This window comes from Aspergillus thermomutatus (assembly GCF_002237265.1).
Source record: "Aspergillus thermomutatus strain HMR AF 39 chromosome Unknown NODE_22, whole genome shotgun sequence".
NCBI classification, from domain to species: domain Eukaryota; kingdom Fungi; phylum Ascomycota; class Eurotiomycetes; order Eurotiales; family Aspergillaceae; genus Aspergillus; species Aspergillus thermomutatus.
Window position 1 is genome coordinate 83,894 of NW_020798070.1, and position 25,976 is coordinate 109,869.

Here is a 25,976-nt window from a genome sequence, read left to right on the forward strand (position 1 = left end):
ATTTGGCTGACACCCGACATCAAAGCGCGATTCCGACTGATCGGTGATGTTGCGATAGAGAAGCCGTTAAGCTGTAGATGTGGAGCTTCAAGGATGATGATGATGATGATTCATCTGGAGAACAATTCAACTGTTGAGTCGGTAGTGTTGCACATAAATGTGGAGGCGAAGACTGGCATTGCAGGTAGATGCGAGCTCGTATCGACGGGTCAATTGATGGTCGCAACCTGAGACGAAACCCACTGATTTCAGATTAGACTCAGATCGATATTGGTAAATGCGATTGTACAGAACTAGCTCGACTGAGGTGAAGTGAGGACAGAACCGAATAGGAAAGTGGGAGAGATCGTGTGGTGGAGCGGAGACGGCCGAATTTTGGGATTTCAAGTTTGGAGAAGAAGTACGGTGGTAGTTTCAAAGGGAAGGGAAATCAGCTGTAAGGAGAGACAGAGAAGACCGCAGTGCGATATCAAACCAATTCACGCAACTCCATTGCGCTTCTCATGGGTTTAGAAAGAGAGAAAAGAGTGTTGGGGGCCAGAAACGACGATGATGAGGCGGAAGAAGAAAAGAGAGGAAGGGAAAAAAAAGAGAGAGAGCGAACTCGGCCCAGAACCAAGCGGATGGAAGCTGGAAAGCCAGATCGAGTCAAAGACTGGACTTTTCCCCTTCTGTGGTCCGTCTTTCTTTTTTGTCTTTCTTTGTCTCAATATTAGACTCTGATTAGCTCGCTGAACATGTGTCTGTCGGTTCTAAATCATAGTCTAGATACGGAGTAGTCTACGAGAAATTGGAGTGAAGCTAAGTAAATCGCCTTGACCAAAATCAGCAAATGGAGGCTAGACGTAAAGAGACAGGATTGAGATCAGATCAATTCCGACTATTATCGATAATATAGGCAATTATTGTCTGTCGAGAATCCGAGATACTATCTAAATACGGAGTATGCCCAGATCATAAAGGGCCACAGAGGTCTATTATTGGCAATTTGCCCCTGAAACGGAGGAGAAACAACACTTTTGAAGGAGGTTCCGGTCCCACTTGGCCGGAAGAACCGTTTTTCAGCATTTCACTGTGTTTATTTACATAGGGCTATGATGAAGGACAAACATAGTTCCTACTACGTACAGTGTACCGAAACTCTTGTTGTAGTGAACCTGAACAGAACTGCGCGGCCCATGATGTAGCAACAACGGGCGACCTAGGTTGGACAAGGTGACGGAACTGCAGCAGACTGCAGCTGTCCATACTCCATTCAATGCATGAGGAATGGCGATCAACGTCAATGGACTGTCGTTCAGCACGAGGTTCGCATCATATCACTTCCAGTTTTGAGCGACTTGACTTGATTCGGTAGAGCCGTGAAGCCACAATTGACTGGTCAATTCTGGTTTCGCGTGAAGTGTGGACACTGAATTAACCAGGAAATCCTATTATTATTATGTTCCTATCACGCCAAACACCAAACAATCCTCATAGTCCGAGTAATACACAATTTGTTCAGAATACATAAAATAACAACTTCCGAGTCTCACTCCCCGAGGCAATAGAACTACGCACTCTTACCCGAAGGACCTCCCATCAAGGGCACAGAAGGCGGCGTACACTTCTTCCCCTGTGCCTCATGAACAGCCCCCATCAACAGCGCGCCCTCCTCACAATGTTGCGCCATAGCAATATCCTTAGATGAGAGTCCCTGCGGATTATGTGTTGTCCAATGCACATCCACACTTCCAATCCTCTATCACACACAAACCAAGGAAACCCCTCCAATTAGCAAATCGCAACCTTTCCCCAATTCATCAGAAAAGAACTCACAACAGTCATGGTAGGATGATGCTTCTTGATCGCGCTCTGCGACGCAACCACATTCACAAAGCTCTGCACCAAACAATCAGCACCCCCCTAATCCCCCGCAAAGAAAAGGGAAGAAACAACAAAAACCCACCACAGCCTTGAAATAAGTCCGAAAATAAAACGTCTTCTGGATCCCCGTCCCATCCCCATCCAACACCCACCCCTGCTCACGCAACTCTTCCAAACCCCCCCGAACCTGCTCCGCATCCTCACCCAGCGAGATCTGCGCCTGCGCCTGCTCCTGCTCCTCAGAAGCACCAGCAGCAGTCGAGTAACCCGCACCCGCACCCGCACCCGCCATCAGGGACGCAGTCCCACGGAGCGCGCAGCCGCGGAGCGGAGACACCGTCGTGCGGGGGAAACTCCGCGCCGAAATGGACGATGACGATGACGATGGCAATGACAAAGACAATGATGGATAAATGACTCTGGGAGATAGAATACCGGGACGAGAGACACAAGCCCGAATCTGACGTTGCAGGACTCCGCGCGCTGCGTCCATGCTCGAGGTTCAACCTAGTCAAAAACTTTACGAGAACTTATCGTCATCACCGACAGAAGTTGAGATAACATAACCAGAAAAAGCGCTCCCAGGACGGAACAGTCACGTGATGCGCGGGTAGCCCATTAATCCACCCACCCCACAGAGTAGCAACGTGACAGACGGTTCCTGCAGAAACCTAGACCTAAGGCTTCATCCTCACCCGAATCAGGAAAGTCTTGACGGGTAAAAGTCCCTTGACTCCCCAAGATAAGAGATCGCCCGGATGTAACCTCCGGGGCCCAAATCTATCCCACAATCTCCGCAGACGGTCAACTCCAGATATTCCCCCGAAATCCGTGACCCCATCCCATCCATGGTCCAGTCAACTCCAGTGCGAAAGTCAAAAGTCCATGGAAGTTACTTCCGCCGCAGATATCTGTAGATGCATCTGGTCTCCATTGCGGAGTAAGTACAATGATCTCCCGGCCGTCTGTCCAATGACGTTTGATCAGGTCGCCTGTCTCGTAGCTTCGATAAGCTATGCTACCTCATTGTCATACTCTCAAGCCACAGATTCCTACGAGACTGATTGTCTTAACGATGTGCATTAACTCTAATAATTGCTCCATACGGATCCCTCCGCATCGAGCCTCTACATCCGCGAGTCATGCCTAGTCTCCGTGACGGATTACGTCGACATGAGGTTCTACAGTGCTACGGATCGCTTAAGCATTGATAGGAAAAAAAAACATCATCATTTTTCGTATTCATTTGCTACCCGCCAGCAGCGGAGGAATCTCTCGCTAACTACTTTGGTCCCGCCGTGGAGACACATTCGTTAGAAAATAGACATCCACCTGGCTGGCGATACAAGCATAGAACGAAAAGACAGACCACCGTTGAAAACACAAATTTCGTATGCCGCAGAGTAAGCCGCAGAAAGGAAAAAAAACCTGAAGCCACATAAAAGTCCCAGATACAATTAAAAGGCCATCGAAATAGTACGAAGCCGACGCCTGTTTGACTCGGGTGTACAGACCAGACTCCGCCCGTTCACTCTGCAAGGGTACAATGTAAACGAGCACTGAGAATCGGCAGTCTGGACACGCAAGCAAGGTGTAGCACCAAGGCCTTCCACCACAGACGGAGATGAAATGAAGAATCGGGAAAGAGAAGAAAAGAGACAAGAGGAGAATAACACTTGCAAAGGCCGGCCCTGCTCAAGAATTGAAAATTGCTCACAGAGGCAACGATCAGAAGAATCGCAAGGCTCATATGAAGCATGTTGCTGCCTGAAAACCATCTGTGTCACTGTGGACCATTTCACTGCGACCATGATTCACCTCAACAACAGCGCCTCCCCGAGTACCCATCGGCTCCAGGCCGCTCGGTCGTGGAGTTGCGTCATACTCACTCCGCGAAGGAGATACTGTTTCTGCGCGACTGAGCACGAGAGCCCGCGCGAGATGGACCACGAGATGCCACATAGCTGCCCTGTCGGCTTCCAAGGGCCTGGCGGATCCGAAGATCCTGGCGAGATCTTGCAAGAGAATTTGCCCTAGAGCCAGAGGGAATTCTAGACAAGTGTTGGCCATCGACTTCGACATCTTGGCGAGCATCGGACAGCTGTTGAGCGAATGGAGAGCGCTTGCGGAGGTAAGGACCTTGCCAGTAGATGACATAGACGGCAACGACGAGGATGAATGAGATACAGACTATAGAAGGTCAAGATCAGTCTCTGTCCTTGGGATGCAGTGCAAGCAGATTGAAGTAGCCGGAAGTACTTACAAAGGATGGTAGATGCGTACTCGAGATGATACTTGCCGCCAATGTCTGTGGAATTCCCAGTCAGCTGCTGTAACCATATGGCGGATCAGTGGACAGGACAACTTACTCTCGAAGAAAGGTGTGGCAGGAATGGTAAGAACACCAGCTAAAAAGTCTCTGGACCAGCCATTTCCACCGGTTGCCGAAGCAGAGTAAGGACCATAGGCACAGATCATGTAGTCAATCGTCGCCATGTAAATGCTGTAGTTGGCAATGCCGACAATGGCCGAGAAAACCATGGTTCCAATCCAGTGGACGGGAGGGCCCAGGCTGGTCCAAGCAAAGCCAATCAACCCGATGGGCAGGCAAGGAGCCGTGTAAAGCAGCCACCAGAGGCGAGATTCGTATTGAGCGCGTTCATCATCAGGCTTCTCGCGTCGCTCTTTGATGTTCCGTTTAATGACTGGGATGAATGATATCCATGCGATGAAGTAACCCACTAGGATGGGTAAAAAGGACAAGCCGAGTGCAACTGTGCCAAAGTTCCACTGCTTGTAAACAAGACCGAATGACTGGATGAACATGAAGATCAGGGCATCGCTGAAGCCACTCAGCAAAGACAGAGACAGGACGATGGGCTCGGTCAAGAACATCTTGAAGGGGCGGATCCAAGTGATGAGAATTTCCCGCATTGCGAACCGATCCCAGAAGGGGATCACCTCGTTAGGCCCCCATATATCCTGGCCATTCTTTCTTCTTCTCTTAGCAATTTTGTCCATCAGTATCGTGGTGCGTGTTTCCGGAACACAGACTAGGTGAGCGAGCTGAACAGCTCCTCCGAAGATCAATTGAATCCAGATGTTCCAGCGCCAAGGAAGGTATTCTTCGACGAACCCACCGACGACAGGACCGATGACGGAGCCAGCAACAGAAGAAAAGACGACACAGGCCACGGCGTACTGCTGATCATCTGCCTCCCACAGATCGGCAATCATTCCCAGCGTGACGGAGCCGCCAGCAGAACTCAGACCACCCAGGGCTCGGCCCACCATGATGGAGGCAAAGTTGGGAGCAAGAGCTACAGGAAGTTGGAAAACATTGACGAGAAACAGACTTGCCTGGAGGATTGGCTTGCGTCCGAGTTCCTCGCTCCAGGGAGCCCAAAGTTCACAGCCAAAGGCATAAGTAACGAGGAAAATCATGGCACCGCAACGGGCAGCCTGCATACTGACTCCATACTCTTCAGAGATACCCGTCAGAGCATTGGAATACAGACTGGTGTTGAAGTTCATGGAAGTTTGAACCAGAAAGATCACACTTATAATTTTCCATTTCTTCCAGGAAGGGAAGGAGTAGCCCAGCTCATTGTAGCAATCAGACTCTTTGATCACCACCTTAGGCGGCTCGACCTTCTCAACATCCACATTAGTGGGCTTCTCAAAGGCTGGGTCGATGCCCTGGTCAGCGTGAGTTGAGGATGAGGCCTCAGACTCATGAAGATGCCTGTCTTCTATCTCCGTGACCCCGTCAGAGGGAGGAGGCACTGCCATTTTGAAGTAGCCTGCTGTGTATCTCGCGTATCACAGACCTAGAAAGATGGTTAGAGGCGTGAACTCACAACAACCATTAGGTAGACCATGTTAACTTACTTAATAGGCAAGAGATTGTTGACTTAGCAAGGCTATGAAGAGCAGTAGATGTAGACAGAGGGAATTGTGAGCAGTATAACCCAGAAGAGGAGAGAGGAAGAGGAAAATAATGAGATGGAGCTTTATCTCACGAGTAAAAAGTGGTTGTGTGAGAGAAGGAAGACTAACACTCAGCAAAGTGTTAATATAAACAAAGCGTGTGGGAGAGAGAGGTGCGGAGTAGATAGAAGGTAGGAGAGAAAAGGATAGAAGAAAAACAACAGTTGATCAACAGCGAAGCAGGAATATGAATGCGGTCAACAGAGAGGCGCCTCAGGCTATCTATACTATACTGTGTGGCCTGGCAGGAACCCCAGAATGGGAAAGGACCGGGGAAATACCTGATGCTACTCTACCACCCATGGACAAAGCCCACTTTTGTGCCTGCACTTTACTTCCCTTCCAATGAAGAGAACCCGGGGTAAGTCAGTACGGGGTTCTCAACTAAACTCTGAACTTTTCTTTTTATCTGCTCTGATGCTAATGGGGGTTATTACTGAGAGAAAAATATCCAATTTACAACCCTGCTAAGGACAGAGGATGCTGGTAGGTCTCTTGCTGAATTCCGTCTTTTTCCCCTCATTTTGCCTCTGTTCTTTTACTAAAAAATATGTCATATATCTCTTTCCAGGCTTGCTCGTCCCTTTCCTTTGCATAAATCGATTAATTTTCTTTTTTTTTTTTTTTTACAAAGAGGCCGCAGCCATAAAGCTGCGCATTGAACATGGTTAGACCATCGACGCAGCCGGATACCAAATCAGGACTGGAGATTCGAGCCCACTCGCCACGCCGTGCAGGAAGAATCTCCTTCCTCATCAGTTTCGAATGGAACGTCTGGGAACCTCAGGACGAGTCAGCGTCTGCCCCTCATCATCTGAGCCAACGGAAAACGGCGATAGGAATCCCCACGGGCAATGGAATATGGCCGCAACAGGATATGACTTATGGTGCTCCACTCGGAAGTTGAGTGCTAGCCCGGAGAGTACCACTGCAGAAGCCGCTCTGGGCCGACGGGCTTCAGGAATGCCCGTTTCGGGAAACCTAGTGCCCAAGCCATGGGACGGCGTCGAAGGGAAACCTACAGTCAATTCTGCCAGCAGGAATACTCTACTGCAGCGTTAGGCGAGTTGCTCTATTTCACAAAATTTACTGACAGCGAGAGGGCTAGCAACCCGTATTGACGCAAGGAGTCGGGATGGTTCGCCGGCCGTGCTTATGGATAATTGTTGGTGTGGCTTCCCGAGGCGGTCGGGTAAAGGCGATCTTCTGAACTTTCTTCGAGGCTTAGCTGCCAGGGATCCCAGGATGAGTTAGGACTTACGAGTTACGACAAATTACGACGTGCACATCAAGATGCCGATCGACGTTGGCGTGGGAAAAACCATGATACTACTATGTGGATGATGGAGTCATCCAGGAGATTTGTCCAATTGCAGTGTTCTTCCTCGACTTTCGTGGGGTTTTTCCACTTCGGGGTAACCGTGGGTGACGTCAAGTCTCTTTTTTTTTTTCCCTTTTTCCCCGTCTGCTCTTACACATATCGTCATTCCCAAGCAGGACCTGGACTATTTTACGACATCGACTTTAGTCATACATTTGTATAGTTGGTTTCTGGCCTGATCGTGAGGCGTCTTACTTTCCAGAATACTTCACAGAACACTGTCAGATGTTGACAACCCTGTCGCCTGCATGATGAGTACGTGAGAGGCTTTCTCCATGGCCAGGCAATGTAGTATTCTCGAAACCCTCGGACGTGACGTTTCAATGAGCAGAGCGGATCCACTAAAGGTATATTTGTCAAGGTAGATACCCCTGGTAGATAAAGAAATCAATGTCTTGATCATACGGCAATACTCAGTGGCAAGGATAGGGTAATTCCATGATTATCATACGAGAATGCGTAGGTGCCTTCTGATATCCGAGTTACTCTTTCAATGCAGTACACGGAATCAGTATGCAACCTTTCTGAAACCCATGGGAATGTTCTCACTGTCAGTGCTAGTTTCAGATACCTCAGTTCGAGTAGAATCTAGAAATTGTTTGGCCTAAGCCACCGGGTGATCCCAAGCATACTGTCCAGGGTCAACCTGGATCAACCCAGGTTGTTACGAGTTTCTGCCTACGTACAAGCCCCGTACGACATGACAAAATCTCTCAGCAAAGGCCAAGCTGATAATAGGTTCTTGGGGCGCAATTAGCTGCTTCAATCTCTCTAGAAGAATCAAAGCACATCATGAACCTGGATTGGTGTTCATCATGCTTGGCACGCCTTACTTCGTAGCCACGTTAGTCCGGCCCCATCTCTCTGATCTACAATGGCTTCACGTTTTTCTCGCTTTCTCGCTTTGGGTTTGGAGACTGGAGACTGGAGAATGTTCGATTGCATTTCCCCCTACATCAACATCCTTTCAAAATCCCCGAGACCCGCGCCCACGAGGAAAGCGAAATCGTTTCGCGTCACGTGGCCCACTTCATGAGGTCAAAGTAGAATCGGCCTGTCTCTCTGAACCGGCGGATCCCAGGCTCAAGCTTTTGACACACTTTCGGGGGGTTGGCTGCTTGGCTGGTGATGGTCTGCTTGCGGGCCTTGGCCCCATCGCTAAGCCCGATTCAGCGGCGGGAGCCGTGCCTGGCCGGAACTGTGAATTCAGCCTTCAGAGTTCACACTTACCGCCATTCTCTAATGCCCGATGCCTGGTCTCAGTCTCACTCCCTTCCCCCCTCCGCTTTTCCTCCAGGTTGTTGCCCATGGGGTAAACAATAATGCCTCTCTGGCACTCTGCTCAATGCATCAAGGTGACCTAAGTCATGTTTCAGTAGTCAGCTGACAATCTGTTCTTTTCTTTTCTTTCTTTTTTTGGTTCAAACATCCTCTCATATGTGAGTGAAATAGTTGATGACACTATGATCTACGGTCGCATTGTGGCTGAGATCTAGATTTATACTAGAGTATATCTTTGACTATCGCCATCACGAAGACGCCGCATTGGGCTTCTCGAAGCTCACCACTGTCTGATCCTAGTCATGTGGCAATTTTCTATCGAATTAAGGTTGAGTTTATCGAAACTTTGAAGTAGATCAGTTGTAACCTTCCGTCTCTCTAGAGTCTAAAGTTCTGTCCCTGATCTTCTGACTTGGAGGAGTAGTTCGCACATGGGCGAGGTTCGTGGCTTTGACTGGATACAATCATGTCTTCATTGACCGTTGGCACTGAATGAATCCAGTCAAGCTCCTGAGAGTGCAACAGTATCATGTTGAGCTCATCGTTCCAGTAAATCAGAGACAACTCGTTGAGCTTTGTTGCTTTCTCCATCCTCATGGGACATCCCGGCTGAGCTTTAGCATTCCGTTCCACGACATATTCTCACCGACTGGCATATTCCCAGTCGCGAACAAAGTCTGGAAATCCACAGAATATACCATGTTGAAACGATCTCCGTGTTTTCGGGCCTTGTCTAAGGAAATAGGAGGTCAGCATATGCGCCCTTAAATTTCATTATCAATCTTTGTCTCTTAAGTGAGCAGTTCATTCCAGGCTCATAACACTAGGTCAAACCACAGTGCATTGAATTTTAAAAGGCATTCTATCTCAACGAGCGTGGCCAATAAGCACATGTGGTCTGGCTGATTCTGTCGGACTGTAGGCGATGATAATCGATGATATTCTCTTGTGTCTCTTGACGCCTGGAGGCCTTCATGATCAGCTAGTTCTCTTTCATGGAGCTTTGGTCATCTGGCAGGTTGAAAGCTGGGATTCCTTTTACTCACCTTAGCTCCGGAGGCCATCTTAGATTATCAGCTTTTGGTAGCTCTGATCTTGTGTGCTGAAGCTTTGCAAACCCACAGCATTGATAAGACTATGAGGTGGCTGAATACTAAGCCCTAACTATGTGCCCTATGATGAAGTCAGAAATAGTCAAGTTGTGGCGCAGCAGGCTGAATTCAGAATAGCGTGACTGACTAACTATAGCTGCTTCTGGTTGCGGCATCATCATAACCAGTACTCCGTACCCCGTAACAGTTCAAGCAAACAGCTACTGGAAAGTTGAGAACAGTAGTCATCATCATTAACATCATCTTCATCGTCATCATATCACATCACTGAGCTCTGTTCCCTGGCTCACTCTACCACCTTTTCAGCCCAAGGGATGCCTCCTGATCTCAATTCTCTTCCACCATCCCGTTCCCCCTCATCCCCGCGTCCACCACGGACAGTCCCCGCCTCTTCCGAATCTCTGTCAGCTGTCTCCCCTGCAGCATCATCTGCCACCATGAACAACAATACTAATGCCACAGACCTGTCGCGTCGGTCTTCACGCGCTTCGCCTCGTACAAGGTTGTCAATTTCAGAGCACCGTCGGCCTCCCACCGGTACCAGCTCAAACCTGAGCGAGTCAGAAATTCCCTCAGCCGAGCACCGATCCTCCTTGAGCCATGCACTTCGCACGGCAAGTCCCACGATCGGAGGCAGCCCGATCTTTGCCACGGGCGACCCGCACCACCAGCGTGCTCCGTCTCTAGGGGAGCTCCACCAGGAATTGGAGCAAGAACAAGAAGCGCAAGTGGTATGATAATGCCATATCCTCAACGAAAATGGGCTATGAATGCTGATTGGGCTATAGAATCGACTGTTGCAGATGATTCGGAGTCAACAGGCCCAACTACAACAACTCCAGCAGCAGCAGCAGCAATCAGGCACAGCCGTCGAAGATTCCACACCACCGTCCGAACGGTCTGTCCCCATAATACCACCACTTCCTGCAGCTGGTAGCGGTCGAGCGTCCGCTCAGTTTCCTTCATCCCTGTCCAGCCACCGACCGTCGCGACCTCCCAGCCAGACTGCCTCTCCCAGTCTTCGCCCGCTACCTTCTGCTTCTCTGCATGGAACGTCGGTCGACTCATCCCGCGGGCCGGAAGGGTTGGACTGGGCAGCAGGCACCAGTGAAACCTCGTCCCGACGCGGTAGCAGGGATGAGGTGGCTTTCTACCAAGCCGAAGCATCCATGCTCAATCGCGAAAACCAGATGCTCCGGCAGCGTATACGCGAACTAGGTTTGTGCCCTCTTTTCTCTCCTCCTGTCATATCTGCCAAGTCTATCTATCTGTTTCATGTCCTACGTTTGCTCGGAGCTTATGATCCAAACACTAACAAAGCAAAAGAACGACATATTAGTGAGCTGACCACCTCTGGTGCCCGACCGGAGCAGAGTGCGCCACCTGCCACACAAGGGGCCGAAACCGCCGATCATCATGCATCTGCCGGTGTGGGGTCGGCTACTGAGCCCACGCACAAGACTTGATGGGAAAACACAAGGCAAGGATGCGCTGTCGATTGTCCGCCCGCTTCTTTGACTTTCAGATTCCACTTTCTCGGCGTGTCTTATGATCAGCAATTTTCTCATTGTCTGAAACGGCGAACTGCCAAAGTTTGAGATGTTGTAATTTGTATGAGGTATTTCTGATCCTTTTCCGCCACGTGCATTGATACCCTGAACTATGATTATCTGTGTATCCATTGGATGTATTCGCTGTCACCACTCAATAAAGGGCTCAAAAGCACCACAAATTCCTCGCATTTCTTTTCGGCCTACCCAGACTGCCTATTGGGCGGTTCCTTGACGATGCTATCCTTGAATAGGATTCATGATTGCCTAGCTGCAGTGTCTGTATATCGTATACGCAGGCAGGGCGTCGATCATTCTAGAGCCTCCTTGGCGAACTCTGCATGCATTAGTATCGCTGTTGCCTTCCTATCTTATTGCATGCAGAGCGTATACACGGTGATCATCAGCTGGCTACTGTACGGCATCCTCGAGAGCAGTTGTAATGGAAGTCAGAATCTCAGATGGTTGATTCCAGACTGGCACTACGCCGTTCTGTCCTTCATTCCCAAGACAGACTAATCCCATCTTCCATTCATCCAACCACTCACTCACCCAGCACATCCCATGTCTCCTTGCAACCCGAACGCAAACCCCCAGGCGTTCCTTCATACTTATGACCCATCAAACATACACCTCGGAAACCCGAAGTCTCCTTGCCGAGTGCATCCCTTGGCAGCCTTGACCTCGGGCTTCTAGGCCCATCGACCAGAATCGATACGCACCCGAATCTCCCCTCGGACACACTCTAACACCGCTGAATCCCCATCTCCCAGTCTGCAGTCAACACCAGCTGCTCGAAGGAACCGATGCTCCCATTCCCCCTCCGCACACACCGCACCGCACCCTGACCCGTCAGCACGAACACCCCAAACCGCCGACATCCAAAATTCAAAGAAAGACTTGATGCGAGGATTCCACGCTACAATCCGCACGCAGAAGACAGTGAATAAAGCAATCTAGACCGGTGTAGGGGCGCCGCGCCGGGGAAGATGAATAAGCTGCTCCCCAGGTCCCATCTGAGGCCGCCGGTTTTCTTACGTTCGACTTATTTTATTGAGCGTCCGCTCGCTGCTGGGGGTAGTAGCTGTTCGGCGGCCGGCACTCGGTGAAATCTAGGGATCGGATTCTTCCATGGGGGGCTGACTGGATAGATAGACGCTGTTGTTAGCAGAAAATGTACGACTGACTGACTAATTTCAGTGATCGATGCTTCTACAACTACGCCGGTGTGCAATTGAGGAACCAGAGAAAAAGTCATGCATATATAGGTATAATCTAAGCCCGTACAATAAAATCTATAATTTACAGCTTGGCCTTCTCGCTCTCGGCCAGCAGGTCAGGCATCAGCAGTTCCCTCAAGTCCGATGCCGCCTCGCTGAGGTAGTAGCTCATCCGCTCCGCTCCAAGGCGCTTGCAGACAATGTTGAAGTTGAGGCTGTAGCGGTCGTTAGCAATGGCATGAAATTACAGACGGAAAGGGACATACCTGTTCTCGTTGATCATATAAGCAATTCCGAATCCATCGTCGATGACCTGGCTCCATCCGTAGCCATTGAAGAACTCCGAGCTCAGCTGGCTGGTCGACAGGTACCACGAGCCGCTGTAGGCGTAGGCGGGATCCTCGTACAGAGCGGGGAGCTTCTCGCCCTCGCGCAGGAGCTTCTTCAGACCGAACAGATGACGGTCAACACCCATACCATCGCCGGCCAGGGCGGTGTACTTGGAGTGAGCCGCAAGGGCCGCGCGGAAGAGGCGCACGACCTCCTCGCGGGGGACGGAGGGGTCGGCGTGGGCCTTGCAGAAAGCCACGCTCTCGTCCGAGACGGTACGGATGGTCTCGGTACGACCCTCCTGGAACTTGCGGGTCGAGGCCGACTCGTATGTGGGGCGGTTCTTGCCGTACATCTTGAAGTACGCCAGCTGGATGACCATCTGCACAAAGGCGTCGGGGCTGCACTTGAACTTCTTGATGAGACCCTTGCCGTACCCCTGGTAGGCTTGAACCTTGAGCTCGTGAGCGGACATCTGCTGGCGGTGCTCCTTGGAGGCCGCGTCAATGGCCTCGAGCACCTCCGAGTTCAGGTGGAACTCGATGGGGCGGGGGTCGGGCAGGTTGGAGCGCACAGACTTCTCGGAGAGGTCGATCTTGTTGTTGAAAATGAGGTTGTTGAGGTGATCGTTCAGGCGGTGGGTGGGGCTGCCGTCCATCATGCTGTGCTCACCCATGAAACCGGCAGTGCCGTTGTCATTGATGATGAACTGGAGGGGCTTGTCGAACCAGCGGTTGGTGCCATCGCCGTGCCAGTACTGGTGAGCCCGCTCCTCCAGGGTCACGGGGGTGGCATCGTCGAGGCAGACGACGAAGCCGCTGGACTCGATGTCGCGCAGAGCCTGCTCGTTGGCGGGGTTGGCTGCCAGCAGCTTCTTCCGAGCATCGGCCCACAGGTCACGGTTGGCGACCGTCAGAACGCCGACAGGGGGAGCACGCTGCGCGATCTGATAGATGCGCTCGAACTGCTTCTCCAGCTCGGAGACGTTGAGACGCTCCCCGTTGACAACAAGGGGCACCTTGAAGAACTGGTTCTTGCGCACAACCACAATGTGTTCGTTTTCCTTGGCGGGGTACTTCTGGGGGTAGTCGGCGCCTTCGGCGGGGATACGGCAGCAGTTGAACATGTACTCGTACGAGCTCATGGCTATGGGAAGCTTGCGCATGTACTCGGGCTCCAGGGAGCCATCGTCCACCTGGCGCTTGAACTCGAGGGCGGCGGTAGTGATGGACGCCGCACGCTTGACGGGGTTCCGCCGGGCACGGTCGTCCCTGTATGAGTAGAAGTAGGAGACGTAGGGAATGACGGGGTCCCGGTAGCCCAGGTAGGCGGCGTGGTTCCACCATTCCGTGAGCCAGTTCTTGATCTTGGGATCGGCGGCGCGGGCCAGCAGTCTTTCCTGCAGAGGCTGACCCTCACCACCGGGACGGATAAAGGCCTCGACGGCCTTCTTGGTGCGCTCGTACTCGGCCTCAGAAACCACGGCGTGGACGGATTTAAGGTAACGGCGGCCGGTTTCTTCTAATGAGGGGACCGGCAAGCGGGGGAGTGATTCTTCAAATCGGAGCATCTTGCCCTTGGAGAGATCTTCTACGTATCCTGGGACAAGTCAGTTCTGCCCCGTCGAGGTTGACAAAAGGTGCGCATGTGATCACTCACCCTCAGGGACTGAGGAAGCCTTGCGACGAGGAGCCATGATGGGAGCCTGCCACACACTCAATTAGCATCTCCACGGAAACAGGTTGCTTTCCACGGAATTTGTGAGTCTTACTGCAGCAGAGCGCGCAAGGAGAGAGTTTGTAGGAGCAAGACGAGGCCGTGTGAGAGTGGTGGAGAGACGGCTTCGAGCAGAAGCCGTGAACATCCCTCTGGACTGTGAGTGATACAGACGGGAAAAGAAGAGGGAGAAAGATCAAGGAAAAGGGTATCTTTGCAAAGCAGAAAAGGGAGAATATGAAATTATGACGAAGAAGAAGAAGCGAGGAAGAAATTAGAAGTTTAAAGACAGGAGAAGCCAACAGAGACACACTCGAAAGTTGCCTCGGCTGGAGGGAATCTCGTCTCAGCCGACCGGTGGGTAACTATGGACACTGGTTTAGTCCGTATTACATGTATTTCACCTTGAGTACGGTATTATCCGTCACCAAAACAGGTCAGGCATGATCGCATGATCGTCATAGGGCAAACCACACTAGAGAAGGCGCGTGTGACCCCACGGAGTCTGCCGTAAATACAGTACATATGCCATACAAGGGATAATTTATGTACGTCTTAATCGGAGAACGGAGCACGGAGGCCAGCGCCGTTGCCTAAGGTAGGTATTTCGGAGTATCTAGTAATTAAGGAAATACGCAGTACTCCGTACGTCAGGTAACAAACAGTTTCTCCCACCCCAGACTCTCATGAGCCTCGGCCCGTTGCAGTGGAAGATGGCCGGTTGTCAAGCAAATAATGCACGAATCGGATTGACAGAGACGAAAGTGTCCAGTGCCAGATGATCCCTGAGGCTAAATAGAGAGCTATGTGTGACCTTGAAGCCGATGAAATACTTGGGAAAGATCGCAAAGTTTCATCGGAGCACTCCTACGACCATGCCGTCCGACACCCGATTCACAGTGGAATAATGCGGGGGAAGCTGCCACCTATACGGTACGTATCATGACCCAAAATACGGTACCAACTTTACCTCTTCATACAGCTGTACTCGATTCTCCATCAGAGATGAAGAGCCCTCAATGATGTGTGCCACTCCAACATCATCTTCGACGTCAACTGTGGGCTGCACCGCAAAGGTTCAATGTCATGACTTGCCTTTTCTCTCTCCTTGTAGGCGCTGTTCACCATTAACTTCCCTTCATCCGTCCCGCTGATCCGGCCTGTCATATGCGTCCAGCTGTGGCCAATCGAAATGGTTGAAATAACAGGATGAATTGGACTTGTAGCATGCTTGATCAGGTTTAAAGAACAGAGGTCTCGGAATCGAGCGATGATTACGTGAATTACAGTTCACCAATTTAAAATAAGAAATAGAAAGTGACATTGTCAAAGAAAGCCAACTCCGCGCCTCGCTAGTAGACGAAAGACAGAAGAAAAAAAGAAAGTATACACCAAGATCAATCAAGACATGATAGCTCCACCAAAAGATCCATCAAGAAAAATATCTAGGCAGTACGGCAGAATAGCTCCGATCTCATGGAAGACTCTTAAGAGACCGTCTGAACCGGCGCAGACACTTCTGGCTTATCCATCCCCCCAGGTTTGCGCCGCGGCACTTGGATGCCGCTACGAAGCTGGTCCAGCTTGATCACTCCTGGCCCAGTGCAGATTCGTCCCGACTGCATCAAATTGCGCAATCGCTTTCGTCGAGCCTCGCCGCCGCGTTCCTCGCCACGACCAACACCCTCATCAACCCACTCCGCGCGGAGCACTTTGAAGCTCATGCCATCGTGGTTGCCTTCCCACGGACGAGACTTCAGTCCGAAGAGGACGCTGGATTCATATCGTTCCAGCTTCGGCAGAATCAGGAGCGTGATGTGGAGATCCTTGTCAGTTGGAGGTGCCGGCGGAATCCGTGGTCGGTCTCCTGTCAGACCCATATCCTCCGCTGTCTTTGGCGCGTGTTGGTATGCGTCACGGATCTCGAGGTCAAGCATATCCACGTCAATCCCCTCACCCCAAGCACCGCGGAAGAATCCAGAATGTATGGCTGCCGCCACCGGATCCGAATCATCCGTATAGATTCCTGTGCCCCAAAGGGCCCGCCGAGCGCATATTTCCTCGCGGTGACCCGTGTCGATACGGAATCGAGGCACACGAACGGTAAATGTGCAATTTTCCTTGCCTTCGAATCGGGGGATCGGCAGAGGGGTGGTGGTGTATCCGAATTTGGCGCTCTCCAAGGTAGCTTTCTCTGAAGGAATATCAATACGTGGAGCATACAAGGTGGACCCAAGATGATGCCGCGGAAGATGGGCTACACTCGAGACAACAGGTTCAATCGTAACCACGGTGCGAGGTTCACGCATCGGTGACGCGGAGTTTGCTGTGGAGGCTGTCGGACGTGATGCATGGTGGTGATGGTGATGGTGGTGATGATGATGATGCCCAATCGGCGTTCCGGACGCTACAGCTTCCGCTGGTGTGGATGTGCGGTGGAAGAAATTCATCGAGGACACAGGCCGATGGGATACACTCGAAGCGACAGCATTATCATCTTCAGGCTTGAGGCGGTGGTGATGATGGCTTGGGACGTTAGATCAGTAGAAAACCAACAAACTAGAAGGGATGATCACTTACTGATGATGGTGGTGATGAACATGACGACCGCGCCTGCCAATTGCAGACGCACCGAGTCGATCTGTACCGGCCTCACTCTCCGCCTTGCTGTCCTCGTCTCGTGATTTTCGAGAACGCTTGCCTGTAGTGGATGCAGGCCGATTGGTTTTAGAATCATCCAGTGTCGCCTCGCTGTTGGTTGAGCGACCGGCAATGCTATCGCGCTTGAAGGGACTGACGGTCATCGGTGTGGAGGGCCCACTACCTGCAGTAGCGGCAGTGACGCCACCAACACCACTTCCAATACCCGAGAAAACGCGACCCAATTCGCTCTTGATCCCAGCTTCGCCGGCGGGGCCAAGGATCTGAGCCTGCGCTCCTTGGACGGCTTGTGGTAATGGCGACGCACGTCCTCCGCGTTTGGCGTCAAGACCGACGCCGAGAAGGTTTCGATGATGTAGGAGCTCGTCGCTCCCCTTTCGGCGCTGGTCGTCGGATGAGGCAGAGTGGATCAGAGACGACGGCCCTCCTGGCGGTGCCGAGGCGAACAGCCGGGGTTCCGTCTGAAGCTTGTTCAGGTACGATTGCTGTTCATTAGATGGGGCCGGCTGGTTCTGGCGCGGTTGCATGGACAAAGATGGCTGCCGCGATCCCCCTGGCTGTAATCCGAGAGACTTTGTATAGCTCTGGATCGCACCAAACCCGAAGGCGGAGCCAGGCTCTGGAGCCGGGAAGCGCTTGGCTTCCGGCGAGGGTGGTTGGGAGCGACTGAGATCCCATGCAGATGCACCAGAATGGCGACTTCCCGCGGCGTCGCGATCGCCGTAATAAGGGCCATATCGAGAGTGAGGATGAGATGCTTTCGATTCAGCTTCATGAGCCGCCGCCCGCTCCCTGTCGCGATGCGCTTGCTCCTCTGCGTGCCGATCACCATACAAGTTCCCAAACCGACTGTGCTGCGATTCGGGACCCACGTAAGAAGCTGCGCGCTGATGTCCAGAACCTAGCGAATGGTCTCCAGCTCCCGGCGCGGGCGCTGGTCGCGATAGTGGACTATAACCCGCCGATCGCGTCGAGCGCTCAAGATGTTGCGGCTGGCTGTTGGGACGAGGGACGGGTCCGTTGAAGCTCAAGCGGCGCGATTCATTGTAGGACAGCTCTGTAGATGCAGATTGAAATTGGGGCGACGCGTGAGAAGAGCTAGGCTTGTCTGGAAACTGCGTCGGCGGTTGGCCGCGCGATAGGCCCGCAAACTTGGATTGTTCGGGACCTGGTGGACCTTGCGATACACTACCAGCGCCTCCTCTGTAAGGACGGCCGGGCTGGTTCTTGGAGAAGGATTTTTCGGGAGTTTTTGACCGACGGAACATTGGGTAATCGAGCGTCGAGGGCCTGGCGGGAGCAGTAGGCGGCGACATTGCGCTTGGGGCGGACGGTGGAGGTGCGCTACCGTATGGGCCGGAGGATACAGGAGCACGAGAGTAGATTGAAGCCGAGCCTACATCCCGGGCTGGTCGGTCAGCGTCCGAGCCTAGCATGGAAGATATCGACATGCTGCTCCCAGGACGATGATGAGCCAGGTTGTTGGGAGGCTCACGAGACATGAAAGGAGCAGGCAGCGATGAATTTCCCGACTGGCCCCGTGATGCATAATGTTGTGGCGGAGAAGGGGGTGGCATTCGACGAGTACCTAAGGCACTAGACGCGGACGACTGATCTTGCGGACCTGTTCAGGCGCGATAAGTCCGAGTTAGCAAAGCGCGTAACCATAAGAGATAAACGCATGATGTGATGGGTGAAAGACAAAAAAAATTATATGCATGTAAAGATAGTCAAAAGCAACGATAGAACTTGATCCATAGCGGGCTATCTTAGACGAGAGCCTCAACGGCGAACGCACCAGAAAACACGGGACTGCCACTGCTGCCCAAAGACCTCCGACGACCCTGGTCGTGCGACCGGGGAGGATTCATGTCGCACGCAGAGGAAAAGTGAGACGAACAGAATTAGGATGAGATGCACAGTATGAGGCGGAAAAGGGAATAAATCGAAAATATGATGACGCGCAATCTAGGGGGGAAGAGGAAGGGGAGAATTGGGGGAAATGGGGATAGCCGATGGGACGATGATGGAAGTTCCATAATCCTTAAGGCACTGGGGCGGTTGAACCCGTGACTCTGGGCCTGGAAGTAGCTCGCGACTAGAGCTAGTCCAGGTCAGGCAAGGGGGTCCTGGACCAGGGCGCTATTCCAAACCAGTACTAGCGCTCCCGAGCCGAACTGTAAGGTAGCCTGGGCAAGTCGATCAGGCGCCAGCCGCGCCACAGACGCGATGGATGCAGGACTTGTGATTGGCTGACGGTGTAGTACTGCCTGACAGGTACAAGGTCGCACCGGACTGGTAGGTACCTAGTCTGGTACGATCATCGTCCATAAATAATGTCAAGAGCTAGTACAATTGCCCACGCTGGCTCAAGGCCATTTTGCCCCAGATTCAACTTTGACATTTTACGCGATGGGATGCGACATTCACGCCTTGAATGGCCTGCGCGTGGCGTCCAGCACTCCACAGCAGAACGACTTGGGGAAATTCAGGGAAACGCGCAATGAAGAAAGAAAATCACGAGATAATGAGGAGCAATAAACAAAGACAATAGCAGAGTCAGAAACAAAGGAAACAGTATTGTCTACCTTGGCGATATATCAGCTGATCATGGCTATTGTTGCGACTGTGGCTTCGACGGTGACGCTTATTGTATTCCTTCTGCCCAGGATCATGCTGTTTGAGCAATCCATGGTTCATCTGCGGCACTTGATAGCTGTGATTGTCTACCCGCAGCGGCGCCGGCATGTTATACGGGGTTGCTGAGGCAGGAGTCGGCGGAGCAGAAGACATGGGTGTGGAGTAAGTGTAGGCCATTGTGTTCGCAGGTTGACTTGATGATACTCCGTGCTGGTTCAACGAATCGTAATAGACCTGTTGAGGAGGAGGGACGCTGTAGGTTGGAGGCGGCTGCGGAGCGGCACGAGAGTCGTGTGAGGCGCCGAAGAGCGACGGATACTGAGGAGGGCGCTTCTGAAGGTCCATCATCATGGGCGAGTGATGATGATTTCTCGTCAATTGTATCTGAGGAACGGCAGGATGAGGATTTACTGGCTTCAAAACTAAGTCGCGTGTAGGTGAATTTCCTATTTGATGGTGAAAACTGAGAAATGGCGGTGGAAGCTGATGCGCTTAAGCCAGACAGATGTTGCTGTCTCTTCAGAGAACCCCCAATAGAATACTAATAGAGCTGTGAAACAAAGGGAATATGTTGTTGGGATTTGATAAAATTTGAAGAAATCAAAGAATCGGGGCCCATTAAAATGTAACAAGAAGCAGATTGACTGCTGTTATTGATGTTGTTGGTGTGGTGGTGGTAGTGGTGGTTGTGGAAGAAGAAAAGCTCAGAAAACGGTGAGCGACAGATCAGAGGGAGGAAAAAGAAAAACAACAGGCATGCGACAGGGCCCAAGGATTACAGGGAAGATGGAGCAGAGACATGGAGCCAGAGCCAATCACAGGGGATGCAGAAGTGCTAGTCTGGATAATGGATTGAATCTCCATAGGTACTGATGTAAAACTACTTACTAAAAAGCGGACAAATCTGAATCAATAAAATGGGGCCGTCATGGCAGCGGGGAAAAGTGGAGTACTTACATAGTACGGAGCATCACAGGAGGAATGAAGATAAATACCTCTCTAGATATCCTACAATGTAGACATTCTGGAGTATCTGGTGGTGACATTACTACAGTGGTGATCTACCATTTCAATCTTTTGTGGCTCAAAGTCCCAATATGCCATTCCTATGGCCACACTGGCATCAACATAGGTAAAGTACGGTTGAGTATACTGTACAATGTTATCCTCGTTGGGCGCAGACTCCAACATACTTGGCATGGCATGCAGCAGTAGCCCATCGACGTGTCATGTCGACAGTTTGTCTATACCACATACCAGTTCACCTTGAGAAATCATTTCTACTGTCTCAATCTGCGGATGCGTTTGTATCATTCATGAATGAAAAGAGAAAAAAGCACATCTACTCGAGTCCTCCAGACCTCTTAAAGCTCTATCCCTTTGTTCCCTGGAATCAAACGGATACAATACTGTACTGCAGGGCCATCATCTGCAGCAAGGATGCTGTACATACTCACCGCACATGCATGCATGCCGACTTTTCGACATCTTCCTCCCGTCAATACGTCGAGTTATCAAGTAAGGTTCATGTATCCCAGTCCTAAAATCTTGGTACAGAGTTGCTTCCTTCAACATCCAGGAGAAGATCCTACGCTGTCTGATATGGTTTGATAGACAGAACTGTATACTCCGATCAGAAGCCCTTGCATGATTGTCAAAAAGGGGCAATATAGAGCTACTAATCAGGTTGTTGATGACCTAGAAGAGAAGCCTGCATACATCTTCTGGTGAGAGGTTGGTGTTACACTGACCCTTTTCGCGTCATACATCTGCGGAAGCAAGGGATTTCTGTAATCATCTGTCTCAGGTTCTTGAGATGCCATTCTTCAATGTGGGTGAGATTGAGTTTTACTGCATGGCAATATGCTTTTACATTGTGTAGTAATCCATTCCTTCACGGAGTCTCTGTTCTAGAAACCCAGGTTCTCTTCTGCTATCCTCACCATCCTTCCAAGGACAGGTGAGTTCCACCACGGTCGCTCGCAATCATTCTTGTCGTTCTCAATTAAATCAACTCCTTCCTGAGCTAGTACTCGCAAAATCAGCTTGCGTGATCGTCGCGGATGGCACTGGATGCCGGTATACCGTGCGAGCAGTCCATGCTGGTGAGCAGCACGCACTTGCGCCCGAATTAACTCGATCTGCTCTTTGGAGAATCGGCCCCGACGGGGGAGACCGACAGATGCTTCGAAATCGGCAGTTGCCATAACAGTCTTTGTCGTCGAGTACTCCACCGGAACACCTTTTGTACCATGGTTTGCAGCCTGTGCTGTCGACAACAAATTGTCGCTGTCGATTTCCTTATCCCCTTCTGTGGTAGACTGTGCTTGCTGATGCGCTCTAGTCAACGAGTCCAGTGAGGTGTCAAAGAAGATAAAGTCTGGCTCCGTCACGTTGGTTCGATCCAGATACGATGGATCTTTGCTTGAAATCACGACAGTGACAGATCTCAAAACTAGTCGCGTCCCGTTCCTGTATGATAGATACCTTCCTTCCCTCAGCATCTCGAGCCCTGATATTAACTCCGGCCACACTGCTTGAACAGGAGATCCCGACTCCAAGAGAAGGATCGAGGAGGGCACGGATTCCTCCTCAAATGACCCTAATGGGCTCGCTTCAGCAGAGCGAACAGGGGAATTCAATGGAGAATCCATGGCATCCAGCTTCTCTAGCAATGATTTGAAGTATGCGCTGCTTAGCTTTTTTGGACCGTTAACTGCTGCCATTGAGTCGTTCGCCCAAAGACTGCCATTCTGCATCCAAATGTCCACCTTGACCCCAATGCATCCGACAGCAGAAAAGTCATTTATCGCATCTCGGCCGGCTTGCAAATGATATGCAGAGCATCCTGCAGGATTGTGACTGAATCCAAAGACCTGTCCGTTTCCTCCGAGCTCCGCATGAGGCAACAAATGTATAAGTCCAAGGGGCAGTAAAGATAAGAATTCTACCACAATCCTGTTTCAACAACGTGGTCAGCCCAAGGATCATCCAACTTTATGACAATAGTCCAGGAAACGAACGTGATCATCAACAACAAACAAACCACTCGAAACAGGCGCTCCCCCCAACTCTTCCTAGCCGTGACGCAGCAGCCACGTATAAATCCGAACAATCCCGGACAACAATGAGTTGGAGGTGTCCGAAGGGGGTGGTCTTCCAGTAGCGCCCAGGAATAAAACTCATCGTAAAGAATGTCCACAACAGTCTCTTCGGGCAATTCTGGCCCACAGGGCACATGGCTGGTAAGTGAAGGTGCCATTTGCCAGCTCTTCAATCTCGATCAGCAGTAATGCATTGACCGCGATTGTCTGCGATGATCGACGTCAAGCTCGATGGGAGATAATGTAGCGGTGAGACAGATAGATCGGTATTAGATCCTAGAAAGACAGCCGAATTGCCCTCGAGAGTCCTAAGTGACACGAACGTTGGAAAGTGATCCATGGTCTCGTGCGACACTGGCTTGAGTTAAGCTAAATATTGAAGACGAGGACTTCCAGGGAGCACGCAATTGCCGGTCTGGATGGCTCACAGTCTAAAAAGACGACCAATTTCAATCGGCGTCGACGTTAGATTGTCGATCCGATGACGAGATAGCAACGATGACCCGCATTGTTATCGACTGACCGCTGGATCAAACGCCAATTCAGATATGCTTGCGCACTGCTAGGAGCTAAAGTGTTGCTGCGCTGTGCTCGACTCGTTGCTGCTATTGTGTGGATAGTCTGGGCGCTTTTTCGAAATCAGAGCTTCAGTGACGATCAGTCATTTTAGCGTCAGGGGGATTGGCTGTAGACATTTACATTTACAACAGCAAGTTTCCTCCATACTATCGAGTTCATACACCACACACATACACAGCTCCGCAACAAATAGATTTGTTGTGGAAGTCAAATCCATGAATGAACTGACCACTCTGTGATGCAAAAATGTGCGAGTAAAGCCAACAAGGTCAAATGAGCAGTGAGATCATAACATTGGCCTTCTATCTATGTAAGTATTTCTAGGATTAAGATTACAATTATTCTGTCGATGGAGTCTTCATCAGGTTCGTCATATCAAGCAGCCATTCTGCTTTTGCTGCGGATTCGTGCTCCGTAAATATAAAGCAGCAGCGGGATAGGGATCATCAATGCTCCCACACATCCAAGCAGTGTGCAAGCCCATTCCACACCTAACCCATCGAACTGGATGCAATTCTGTCAGTTTCACAATCCGAAAGCTTGAGGAATGATGACTGACCATGTATGTTGCAAATAGTGGGAAGACGCCTCCCGCGACCGACCGCAGGAATGTGTGTGCAGCAACAGCTGATGCCGCTCTGATGATACTCAGTCAGTTCATGCGTCGTCATCCTTGGCGAGATTGAAATACTCACTTCTGAGGACGAGCCTCGACCAGATAAGCAAGCGAGGGAAGAAACATAGTCAACAATCCAAATCCGGTCAGCAGCCCCGACAGAGTCGGCACAATCCAGTGGATGCTCTGCTTGTATCCCGACCATCCCAGCCAGAAGAGCCCCCCAGAGAAAGCGACTGCACCTGGGATAGCCACAGGAAGACGCCACTCTGGCATCATCACGCCACCGGTTTGCTCCAGCTTGCGCAGAATCCAGGGCTGGGTCGCTGCGATGCCAACGGCGCCCAGGAGCTGCCCCACGATAACCCCCAGATAGGGCAGCCCACCCACTCCTGGGTTCATACCATGAATTCTCTGGAAGATAATCGGATATGCGGTCAAGAAGAGATAAAGCAGACCGTACACGAAAGATGCGAAAACACACATGCACGTGACAATCGGGTCGAGCACGAGCATCTTCAGTGGCAGGGCGAGGTACTCGGTCACTATGGATCTAGCATCAAGACGCAGCTCTTCGTGCCGGGCGTGAAGTGACCAGTTGCCGGTTTCGCGGCGCAATCGATCAGCTTTTCGAGCCAGGATTACCGGCTGGTAGGTCTCCTCCAGGAAGACGACCAGAAGCAGGAGCACGGCGCCTCCTAGAATACCCGGAATATATGCCGTCCACCGCCAGCCCAGCGAAGAGTTCATTACCGTGAAGCCTCCCACAAATGGAGCAGCGAGAGGACCGATGAACACCATCAAGCAGAACATGACGATGGCAATACCCCGCTGCTCCGGCGCGAACATATCCGCAAATGATGCTCCGGCGAGTGTGAGCGGACCGGAACCGAAGAATCCAGTGAAGTAGCGAAGGATGAACAGGGATTGGAGGTCTTTGGAGACGGCAGTTGCGAACGAGAATATCGTGAAGCCAAACATTGAGATTACAAGGGGCATGTATCTGCCCTTGAGCTCCGAGAAGGGACCGAAGAACAACGGACCGAATGCGAACCCGAAGACGTAGAGGGATATACCGAGGGTGCATACCTCCCGGCTGATACCATATAGCTGCATCACTGATGGCATGGCGGCGGAGAAGATACTGCTTGCAAACGCGACGACCATTGTGCTGAGGCCCAGTATGGCAGAGATATAGACCCTGATGTCGCATTCACCGTCAGTTCAGTCATCCAATATCCAGTGAAGCAAAGACGGACTAAACGTACCTTTTCCTCATGGGCCAGTTGAGGGGGTTAAGAGGATCATCCGGGCCGTCGAAGTCGACATGCTTTTCAACTGACATCTCGCTTACTCAAAGATTTCAATGTGTCTGAAATACTGATTGTCAGAGTCCAACTAATGTCAAAACTGGATATGATTTATTTCGACGACGAAGTCTACAAGCGAGAACACAGAGCACAAACAAGAAGCTCAGCGCCTTCTTAAACCTCCATACCCACTCAGCACAGAATCCTCTAGCATGCCATATCCAGCCCTATTCTTCATAAGAACCCAGCACAAAACCAATATAGCATGTTACCATCCTGCCAAGATCTGCACAGGGAAATCGCAGCCGCCACAACAACGGCCCATCGGGCGTCTACACATCCCGAGTGGATAACTGGTTATCGGTTGGCTTATTTCATCATTGCAGATGCGTTTTCACGGGTTCTAGCCTGTTGGTTTCCCACATTTACTCATCACTACGAGAAGACTGATAGTGCGGTGATTCCGTCCGCTCGGTTTGCCGAGGCATTATCGGGGGGATTATGTCAACAGATCCGACGGAGAACGGACGCATCCACATCTACATATCACCAGACAACACGGCCGACACATACACAGGGAATTCAGGAATTTTCTAGCACAGTGTCGGATCACATGGAGG

At 51.2% G+C, this 25,976-nt stretch overlaps 6 protein-coding genes across 6 annotated transcripts; 1 reads left to right on the forward strand and 5 right to left on the reverse strand.

Moving 5' to 3' along the window:
- Positions 1–1,552: 1,552 nt before the first annotated feature.
- Positions 1,553–2,158, reverse strand: CDV56_107694 (4a-hydroxytetrahydrobiopterin dehydratase; the record flags this gene model as incomplete). Its single annotated transcript, XM_026761313.1, has 3 exons — positions 1,553–1,696; positions 1,819–1,881; positions 1,949–2,158. The coding sequence occupies 3 exons, from the start codon at positions 2,156–2,158 to the stop codon at positions 1,553–1,555; spliced, it is 417 nt and encodes a 138-aa protein (XP_026617493.1).
- A 1,593-nt stretch (positions 2,159–3,751) lies between these two features.
- On the reverse strand, positions 3,752–5,658 carry CDV56_107770 (putative MFS multidrug transporter; the record flags this gene model as incomplete). The annotated part of the gene is made up of 3 exons (XM_026761389.1): positions 3,752–4,056; positions 4,130–4,174; positions 4,236–5,658. The coding sequence occupies 3 exons, from the start codon at positions 5,656–5,658 to the stop codon at positions 3,752–3,754; spliced, it is 1,773 nt and encodes a 590-aa protein (XP_026617494.1).
- Positions 5,659–10,067: 4,409 nt separating this feature from the next.
- On the forward strand, positions 10,068–11,096 carry CDV56_107985 (uncharacterized protein; the record flags this gene model as incomplete). Its single annotated transcript, XM_026761604.1, has 3 exons — positions 10,068–10,361; positions 10,419–10,848; positions 10,957–11,096. 3 exons carry the CDS (start codon positions 10,068–10,070, stop codon positions 11,094–11,096), a joined length of 864 nt encoding a protein of 287 aa, XP_026617495.1.
- A 1,386-nt stretch (positions 11,097–12,482) lies between these two features.
- Positions 12,483–14,594, reverse strand: CDV56_108073 (carnitine O-acetyltransferase CAT2; the record flags this gene model as incomplete). The annotated part of the gene is made up of 4 exons (XM_026761692.1): positions 12,483–12,615; positions 12,667–14,329; positions 14,390–14,435; positions 14,502–14,594. The coding sequence occupies 4 exons, from the start codon at positions 14,592–14,594 to the stop codon at positions 12,483–12,485; spliced, it is 1,935 nt and encodes a 644-aa protein (XP_026617496.1).
- A 1,339-nt stretch (positions 14,595–15,933) lies between these two features.
- On the reverse strand, positions 15,934–20,095 carry CDV56_108176 (uncharacterized protein; the record flags this gene model as incomplete). Its single annotated transcript, XM_026761795.1, has 3 exons — positions 15,934–16,972; positions 17,027–18,731; positions 19,753–20,095. 3 exons carry the CDS (start codon positions 20,093–20,095, stop codon positions 15,934–15,936), a joined length of 3,087 nt encoding a protein of 1,028 aa, XP_026617497.1.
- Positions 20,096–21,657: 1,562 nt separating this feature from the next.
- Positions 21,658–25,391, reverse strand: CDV56_108330 (uncharacterized protein; the record flags this gene model as incomplete). Its single annotated transcript, XM_026761949.1, has 5 exons — positions 21,658–22,171; positions 22,235–22,446; positions 23,990–24,068; positions 24,126–25,247; positions 25,315–25,391. 5 exons carry the CDS (start codon positions 25,389–25,391, stop codon positions 21,658–21,660), a joined length of 2,004 nt encoding a protein of 667 aa, XP_026617498.1.
- Positions 25,392–25,976: the final 585 nt, after the last annotated feature.